The sequence below is a fragment of the Lathyrus oleraceus genome, chromosome 5 (genome assembly GCF_024323335.1).
Source record: "Lathyrus oleraceus cultivar Zhongwan6 chromosome 5, CAAS_Psat_ZW6_1.0, whole genome shotgun sequence".
NCBI lineage: Eukaryota > Viridiplantae > Streptophyta > Magnoliopsida > Fabales > Fabaceae > Lathyrus > Lathyrus oleraceus.
In genome coordinates this window covers 19,335,448-19,345,324 of record NC_066583.1, presented here as the reverse complement: position 1 = coordinate 19,345,324, position 9,877 = coordinate 19,335,448, and the positions used below count along the sequence as shown (strand labels likewise).

General features: G+C 35.0%; 1 protein-coding gene across 1 annotated transcript; it reads right to left on the bottom strand.

Annotated features, from left to right (window-relative positions):
- Positions 1-1,272: 1,272 nt before the first annotated feature.
- On the bottom strand, positions 1,273-4,061 carry LOC127084829 (protein MULTIPLE CHLOROPLAST DIVISION SITE 1). The gene is made up of 5 exons (XM_051025347.1): positions 3,828-4,061; positions 3,555-3,728; positions 3,293-3,453; positions 1,936-2,323; positions 1,273-1,655 (listed from the first exon to the last, which is right to left on the bottom strand). Exons 1-5 carry the CDS (start codon positions 3,876-3,878, stop codon positions 1,452-1,454), a joined length of 978 nt encoding a protein of 325 aa, XP_050881304.1. The 5' UTR covers positions 3,879-4,061; the 3' UTR covers positions 1,273-1,451.
- Positions 4,062-9,877: the final 5,816 nt, after the last annotated feature.

The window sequence follows — 9,877 nt, the reverse complement described above, 5'->3', positions numbered from 1 at the left end:
ATAAATGCGTTTGAGGGATAATAACCATTTCTTTACACTAACTCTTGTCTCCTTACACTTATAGGATAATCATTCCTTGTCAATAAAGTGTAACTTTACTTCCTTTTAATCTAATTTATCCCAAGTTTTAGGATATTGCTGGTATTCACATGCAGGATTTTTAATTTTTAATTCTAAATGGGCGGCTTCTAGGAAAGCTTCCATATGATAGTGATAAGTGAAGTTTCTATTTCCTCTTCAATTTTAAAATGACTGAGGCTTAAAGTTTTTTAATATGATTTAATAGTGATGGTCTTACAGTGTCATCTAATAAAATAATAAAAATATATTATTTTATTATATTATATAAGTATTTTAAATTTTTTAAGATTTGGCAGAATATAGGATAGTTATTAATTGATAGTGTAAAAATAATATTAATGCTGAAAACTAATTTATGTTCATTCTTTGTGTTGTTGTTGAGTCGATACTAATAGTCCACAACTTATCAACATTTAGGTGAGATAATAAAACATTTCTTTTAATTTTATCATAAATTCTAAGTTCAAATTCAATATTGGAATGCGGAAGTTAAATGTTTTTAAAGAATTTTATGATCCATTATGATTTTCTTCAACTTAAAAAATTAATATAGTTTATGCAAAAGAAGTATAGTTATCATCGACGTCTTAACAAGTGAGACAGTAACGTAATTGTAAGAACGTGGATAATCTAAAACCTATTACTTAAAGACGAGGACATTATTAATAGTTAAAGTTTGACCTCATACAACACTTTTTCATCATAGCGACATCTTTCTTACTAAAAGTTACAAAATGCAACAGAATGAAGCTTCTAAATGCCAAAAATGGGCAGACAAGTTAGTCACAAACAAATTTTAAACATTTCAATTTCAAATGGAATTCTTAGTGTCACTCCTTTCTAACAAAGAATCCTATCTTGTTTTTTTTCTTTTCATAAAGGATAATGGTCATATCAAAGTCAAGCTAATATCATTTTCACATAAAGAAACATTTAAATTCATTTCAGATTTACATTGACTTGTCTCAATACATTCTTTTTATCATATCATTTAATACTTTAAACTGATTCTTATACAGTAGTTCCATAGATTTAGTTGCACTTTTAAATACAGTGTAAACTGATTCTTTTTATCATGCATTCTTATTGTAAATCTGTGATTTCTTTTAATATTTAAATGTAACTTGTGGTTTTTTTTCTTTTGGGTGTTTGTCTGTCAAACTGTTGGCCAAAAATCAGATTCCAGAATCATAAGAGTAACAGCATCACTTGCTAAACAGCAATAGAATTATATTTACAGTCCTCACTTTTCAGTATACAATCAGATAGTTCTAATGCTCGACGATAATAGTACAAAAATGTTTAGCATATTGAAATCTATATTTCTACTGTTATTGAAATTTATAGCCTACTAAGTGAAAATTCAAAGTTTAAGATTTTTGGTCTTCGCCTGATGATGGCTCACTTTCAAAGTGATTTGGGCCATTTTCTAACTTGGAGAAGGGGGGATCTTTCATCTGATTGTTTAAAGAGCTCTTCTCTGCATGATCATTTGATTTGGCATGGGAATTGAATGGTCTCTCCAATTCTTTAGCATTTGTAGGATTTATCACTACTTTATTGAGTTCCTCTTCCTGCAGAATAAATAATACAAAAGATGAGTGGTAAAGAAGTCCAGTGTTGACGTGTCCGTGTTGTGTCCAATGTCTGTACTTCACAGATAATAAGAGAAAGCTGCATTCGTTGAATCAGTGTCGAATTTCGAAAACAGGAACTCAGTGAGATCAGCTTGAAAGAAAAAGCCAAACCCCTAAATCTTTAGAAGATGGGATAAAGACATGGCATTTGCATAACAAATTCTAAAACCATATCAAGCATAGGACTGTTGAAATTCCTTATTTTGCTAAAACTTACATTTTGTAGGGCTTCAAGCTTTTTCTGCAGGGCCTCGTGCTCAGCTTGAATACGAAAAGGAACTCCATGCTTTTGATTGACATTTTTGTGTGCAAAGTCCTCACCAATATCTGTAGAAGTGGTTACAAAGGGATGATTTGCAGGAATCCACCTGATTGTATCGGGATCAACATCCGGAGGAACTGAGTCTCCTTCCTTAAGGAAAACTGTGGGACGCTTCCACTGATACGCACGCGATCTCCTTCTCTGGTGAACCGTTTGTTCCTCTTGAGTAAGTGTGACGGGGGCTAAGCGGTAAACCTTTCCACACATCTCTACACTTGACTTGCTTTTGCTGACTTTGACCAAGGGATTATCAAATGGATCTTCATATTTGAGATCCCTGGATCTGAAAAACACGCACACAAAGCAATGTAATAAAAGGAAGGTAAAACTCAATAAGTTCTTGCCACCAAGTAATATATATTATTATTATTATAAACCTATGTATATTTCTGTAGTGGTAAAAAATGATTTCGAATAAATAATTTTTTGTTAAAAATGAGTTGAATGTGAAGTAACTTATATATAAATATATATACGGAAAAGTGAGCTCAACAATAAATTCAAAGATGAAAATCACATCTAAAGACAAAAGTTGAAAACAAGTTATAATCCAAGTTTTAGCCAGGCAAAAACAATTCTATTTGAAAATACATCTTCTATCAAGTTATAATCCAAGTCTTAGCCAGGAAAAAAGAATTCCATTTGAAAATACATCAAGAATATGATGCATCTAGAATCGCTTTTGCCTCTTAAAAAAGTGAATCGAAACACGCACAAGGTGAGTTGTGTAGAAGTCACTCACTAGGGATAAGGTTGGCCTCGCGACTCAAATAGCATTAACTACATGTTTGGATTATTGGTGAGTTAGGCAAAATCATGGTTGCACCATAATTTTGTTGAGAGACTAAAATTGATTTTAAGTGAATTGATTCTGCAAAATTTGATTCGGGTTAAAAATGAGTTGAAAGTAAAGTGATTTATGTTTGTATAAATTGCTGCAAAAGTGAGTTGAACATAAAATTTCAACTCAAAAGCTACAAATCCTACTCGAGAGCAACCAAACATGTTAAAATCAGTTCTACACATCCAGAATCAACTATGAGTGCTCCAAACGTGAAACCAAACATACACTAAATTGTGGCTTTTGATAAAACCATCGTGGCACACAGAGATTATGCTAACTAACCTTCAATCTAAACAAACACTTATCTAAATTGGTTTATATATAGCATTGGGAAGACTGATAGGATAATAAACAACATCGAGTTGAAGTGAAAAGCAATGACTGAGTATGGATTGAGATCATACATACATGCCTCTTCTATCCGATCTCAATTGACCACGTCGAACAAGATCAGCTACAGAACCAGGACGTTCTTTTTTCCTGGAAAAAACCCTCCTCAAAGACGCAACCAAAACCACAACAGCAACACAGACCCAAATCGGTAAATTGCTCCCAATGTTTCGATTCACCTACAAAACAACAAACACTAAAAACCCCAAACCCTAATCTCAATTCCAACAACAAATTAACACCGATTATAACAAATTGAGCGTGAAAAACGAAACCCTACCAAAAACTGCGGCATTGGGATGGAAGTAACAAGCTGATGATGAAATTGGGAGACGGAAGTGATACAGTGTTGTTTGAGTTGTTGAGTGCGTGTAAGAACTTCTCTGGGAATCCCATTTGTGATGCGAAAGCGATGGATTCTTGTTGTTCTGGTGGTGGAAGAGGGGGAACAAGGCTACAATTTTGTTCAAGTTTTTAGGGTTGAATGAAGAATGATACATTGTGTGAAATTGAAAGGTAAGAGAAGAGAGTGAGTTTGAAGATAGATACTTACGTGAACGGAAAGCAAACGAAACTCAACTGTCCATATTGACGCCAACGCCATGCTTTGTTTTCTAATGCTCTAAACTCAATCAATCCATTTGTCTCCCTATCCCCTTTCAAAAACTTTCTTTTTGGGTACACACTATTGAGTTAACTTTAATTTAATTGTTTTTTAGCTAGTAAATATAGACTATGTATCTTTGAAAAGATCTTTGTTCTAATTAAAACTCGACTATGAAGGCACTCTCTTTGCATCATTGTATTCGGTCATGTACTTGAGATAAGCCTCTCAAGCCTAAAAGAAGAGGGTTTAGAGGAAGCAATACAAATTAGATTATGGATGGGTGAATACCATAACCACCTAAAGAAATGTCGAGCGAGTATTAATGTAGCGTTTAAATCGTCCATGATTTATTATAAGGCGTCCTGATTGGATTTGGATTATCGAGTGTGATTTTTAATTGTCAAATGAATATGGATAATGATGTGATCTTATACGCCAACATGATAGATGAGTTATTCAAGGAGGAAAACGACATCCACCATGATTATAAGAGAGAAATGATTTTCATATGTCCGACTCTTAAAGGAAGTGAGAGAATAATCATTCTTGGGTCTAAGGATCCAGACCCAATGGGTCTCTATAAATACCTCATTTGTAGGGTTGAAAAAGAAAAGATGATTATTCACTTAGAAATGACAAATACAGAGTTTCTCATCCCTCTACGTGAACTAGTTATAAGCATCATTTTTAATAACCTTAACATCACATACAATACTTCAAATATAAGGTTACCCTTATTGTACTTTTTTAACAAGTACAATTGTCGTCCATCGTGCGACCCTAGCAAAACAGACCTCAACCACCTTTTTTATTTGAAGATCAACTTGTTGCCCACCTCTTTAGCCCCATTTGAGTATGGTGAACAAACGAGCAACAACCTCAGTCGGCAGCAACTTCGGCGATGACAAAGATGCCATAGTGGAGATGAGAGTCGCTATGGACAACCTATGTCTCTATAATTAGGCCTTGGATGACAATTTCCTTAAACTTTAACTGCGTCAGCAAGAGGACGGCCCCACGGAAGAAATGGAGGTTCTGGGGCCCTAACCTATATCTGACGAAATACGAGGACCCCTGTATCAGAAAGTTCAGGCCACAGTCACTGGAAAAAATTGATGGACGAATTGACCCTAGGAGCAGGTTGCATCCATCAACACATATATGGAAATTGTTGGAGCATCTGATTCCCTAAAATGCAAGATTCTCTCTTTTGGATCAAGCGCCCACGATTGTGCTAAAAGTACTTGAAGTTACTGAGGACACAATTATATTTCCTTAAAGTATAGATCCCTCAAGGGGTTGCTGATGTAATCCGCAAGTGCATGGCAATGCAAAATAGTACAAAAGATATTGAGTCATGAAGAGATATGTTTGATTACCAATTTTTACTCTAGCAATGTGTAGCTAACGTGATCAAAATATTGAGGATTCAATGCAGGTGAATAAATTAACAGAATAAAAAATAGGACATGAGGGCATGTGATTATCTATCCCGACATATCCAATTGATTCTCCAAAATTGAATATGAGAAAACAGAGCGAGTTATAAAAAATTAGACAAAATTGTACAACACCTACTTTCATAACGTGTGCACTAGACATGTTTAAAGAGAAGCTATGCGGATTCATCAATTGAGAGTGAGACATCTTGTCAATGGTGCCTCAAACTCGGTTTTTAGAAATCCGCTTTCGGATACCGAATCATTACCTTTCAGTATATTCATATATGAGTTGTCTCTACTTTCGCAACTAACACGAATATATTTAAGTACTCAGATTATAAAATAGTGATTGCTCTTATTTTCTCAGTATTTTGATACAAATGACTCAATCGGGGTTTTCCATACGATAGATCTCACGACCCGTGTCCCTAAAGGACTACTCACTCATGGTGAGATTTATCATAGACAACACAGGCAGTGTAAGGGAACACGACCGACCTATGTTATCCTCTACTTCTTCATATGGGAGGCAACTCTAGTGCCAACACGGCCCAAGTGTGTTGGCCATGGGATTTTTTTGTACTGGGAGACTCCTTTTTTTACATTTTTCGGTCCTTTTCGTTCTGCTTCAACTCTTGACACTCTTTTTTAGATGAAAACATAAAAACCATACCAGAAAGCAGTAAAAGAAGAATAAAACAAGGAAAAGAAAGCATAACAAATACTGATAAAGACACAAAAATAAGTGGTATAAATACCACTTATCAAACTCCCCCAAACTTGAATTGTTGTTTGTCCTGAAGCAACTCATCTCACAAACAAAAAAAGAGGACAAGGTAATGAAGCATGCAAAGTTTATGAATTTGAAATGAATAGTACTCATATGTTAAATTAGTTTTTATTAGATTTGGATCGAATTCCCTTGTACTAGATCAATTATATATGCATTGTAAGGACACAAGCCCCGTAAACATGGACCAAAATTCTCCTTCATTAGATACCATTTCAACTATGGTTTTGTACCTAAGTTTCACTTATCAATTTTCTCCCCTCTCCGTTCTTTTAACAATCAAATTAAGGCAATAAAATAGGGATAATCATCACAAACTACACAAAACTAATTGAGAGTTTATTTACTATTTACCACACATGAGCAAACTAGTTGCCTTTTTATTTGCAAATGATTGTACACAGAAATGTGTGTTTATTTATTATTACATTTTTGGGTTCGACGTTATGGTTCAACCATCGTTCAGTTGAGTAATCGGGTAAGGGTTACCCAACTTAATATGTGCAGTTTCCTTTTACCTCCATTTTCTTCAACTAAATAAGTATAACTTGCGAATTTCTAGTATGCCAGACTATTTTATAGAACTAACCAGAAAATACTTCTAAAAAATCGAAGAGTATGGCACAAAACGAGTCAAATTGATATACTTTTTAGGAAAATTTTGGAAACCTTTCATCCCTAAATCTCTATATACTTTCTTACTCAATTAAGTTAATAATTTACAAAAAAAAATGAATCAAAATTTGAGAAAATTTTCAAAGTAGTTTATATATAGCTAGAAACATAATCAAACACATATAATATGATAAAATAAAAATGTGCAGAAATAAATATTAAAGGGAAATACCCCCCCCCCCCCCCCGGAACTTAAACCAAAAGTTATTCTCAACGTTCCATAATAAGAAATAAGAGGGCAAAGAGAAAAGTTACATAACACCTTTCGGAGGAGGCGGAAAATGAAGCATAAACTGCTGCATCATTTGCTCAATATTTTCCGGATTATCCTTTTATTGACGCATATCGTCTGGTAGGAGAAGATGCTTCTTTTGTAACTTTCTTTTTATTCCTGCAAAAATAATCAAACAAAAGAAAGATAAAACATATAATTTGGTGGGTTACCTCCCACATAGCACTTTGTTTGAAGTCATTTAGCTAGACTACATGAGTGCAAGCAATGATAGTTCCCTAAAAGTTGGTCCTTAAACCTTAGGCTTAGAGGTCTTAGGAATCCATGTCCACCTATCTAACATCTCTTGTATCCATTACTCTTCATTTTCTTCCTTCTACGGGGTGGTTCATACTTCTGAATCGGTGGGGGTGGATTTGGTTATATCATGTGTCGGTTGTTCAGGTTTGGCTTCCACACATGTACTAATCACGTCGACTAAGAAACAAGAAACCATTGTATAAGGGTTGTGTTAGGAGATTAGTCATTATGGATTTAATCCTTTCATCCCCCACCTAAAAGGTCAACCTTCCCTCTTAACATCAAAAGTTGCTCTAGTTTCATGGTCCTTTAAAATACTTTTTTTAGATAGGATTTCTTTTAAAGACTTGGCACACTTAGGTATTGAGACAAGGCCTCAGTGAATGGTACATTTTTGTGAATCTTATCTAATATTTTTGCATACTTTATGAACTAGGCCTTTGTCTTAGACTTCGCAAGTATTTGCAGAAATGGAATCGGTGGATTATAGGGAGGAGGAGTAACATGATGTGTTTCCTTCTTTACCTCTTCGACAATCTCTTTTTCAGGTGGTGTTGGTATATTTTCCTCCATCTCTACATTTTTACCATAACTCTCCTCAACCTTTTTATCCTTTTCCACATAACTCCTAACATGTTTACCACTTCTAGTTGTCACAACATTCACATGTCCCTTAGGATTTTGCTCGGGATGACCCGGAAAAGAGCTTGGAGGGATGAAGATGAAGATTGTTGTTGCGCAACTTGGGAGATATGTGTATCCAACATTTTATTATGAATGGAAATGGATTCAATCTTTGCATACAATATAAAAAACAAAAAGAATAAAAGTTTCCTTCAATACACCAACAGAAGGACATCTCTTTCTTTTTTTCAAATACATTTCGGTTACGTTAGTGTAGTAAAAAGAGGGAGGGAAAGGGATTTTTGAATCTGAGTTTCGGTTTTCATTTCACAAAAGTCTGAATTTCCGACTAACTTCTAACTAACTAACAAACTTACATTGAATTCCAACTGAATTTCATGTGAATTCCAAATAAATTTTGATAAACTAAATCCTTTGAACTTGTATAATCCCACAGTCTAAGTTGAATGATCAAAAGACCCTTGGTCATTTAATAAGACTTTTTCTCTAAGTTGTGGAGCTCGAAGCCTCAAGTCAAGATCTTCAATCAAAGCATCCTCAGTCATACCAAACAGTAGATAATACAAGCAATCAAAGGTGGCAAACTACAAGAGTTTGTCGAATCAAAGTTAGAATTGTGTGGCATGAGCCTTAAGTAATAGAGAAGGAGTGAGACTGGAGAATTCCTACCCCCATTCTGAATATCTTTGGGTATGGGACGAATGACCCAGCGCTCATCGTATTCACCTCTATTCATATATTTTAGCACAATTCGAATCATACAATTGACAAGTCTCTCTCTCTCTTCACAAAGCATTGTGCAACGAGCAAGGACTACATCAACATCTTACCAATCATAATTTAAGTTGTACGACACGAGCCTTAAGCAATGGAGAAGGAATGGGACTGGATAATTCATACCCCCATTCTGAGTATCTTTGGGTATGGGATGAATGACCCAGCGCTCATCGTATTCACCTCCATTCATAGACTTTAGTGCAATTCAAATTGAACGATTTATAAGGTCATCTTCAAGTACAAAGAACAACAACAAAGATTTTCCTCTCTCCTTTTGAAAGTTAAGATGAGAGTTACATGTTACGAGCCTTAAATAGTACAGAAGGAATGGGACTAGAGAATTCCTACCCCTATTCTGGATATCTTTGGGTATGGGACAAATGACCCAGCGCTCATCGTATTCACCTTTACTCATAGACTTTAGTGTGATTCGTATCAAATAACTATCAAGTCTATTCCACACTCTCAATCATTTCTATCATTCTTTCCTCCTTAATCATCCTTGCTTTCAGCCCTAGTAGGTTGAACTACGAAAGCTCTAATTTCCTCATTGCACAATAAGGACACGTAGGCAGGAGAATTCAGATTCTTCATGAGTTATCTTATTTATCAATCTACCCTATTTATTAATCAATCATTCTTCATTCATCAATCAATACCGTCTTTTTAAGATTAAATATCACTTTTCCTTGGTTTCCATGTTCATCCTTTTAGGACGACTAATGAATAGTCTGCCTTGTGAACCAAGAGCTGTTTGGATTGTCCCCAAACATTTAATTTGTTGTGACAGGAATGGGTGTGCCTAGTTTCCTCCACGTCCTAGTCAATACCTCTTTCTTTCTTTGGTTCAAAGTTTATTCCTTCATCCAAGATATTATTCTCCTTTGATCTCGAATTGATTGTTCCCCCAACAAGTGATATATTATTTCTTGCACCCAACAACACTTTCTTGTGAGTCTCATACTCATCCTTTTAGGACACCTAATGAATAGTCTGTCTTGTGAACCAAGAGTTGTTCGTGCTATGTAATCAAACATTTAATTTAATCTTTTTTCGGTCGTTCCACCAGTGTTGTATGCCCTCACTTGTTGGTTCCTACCAGTTTTGCTCTTAGGTTCGAAGCTAGTGACGTTGA

Excerpts from the sequence above, each read along its gene's own strand:
- LOC127084829 (XM_051025347.1), bottom strand. The coding sequence starts at position 3,878 with ATGGCGTTGGCGTCAATATGGACAGTTGAGTTTCGTTTGCTTTCCGTT. Across the intron at positions 3,454-3,554 it reads TCCCAATGCCGCAGTTTTTG|GTGAATCGAAACATTGGGAG; the intron begins GTAGGGTTTCGT and ends GTTGTTTTGTAG. Across the intron at positions 2,324-3,292 it reads AGATCGGATAGAAGAGGCAT|ATCCAGGGATCTCAAATATG; the intron begins GTATGTATGATC and ends CGTGTTTTTCAG.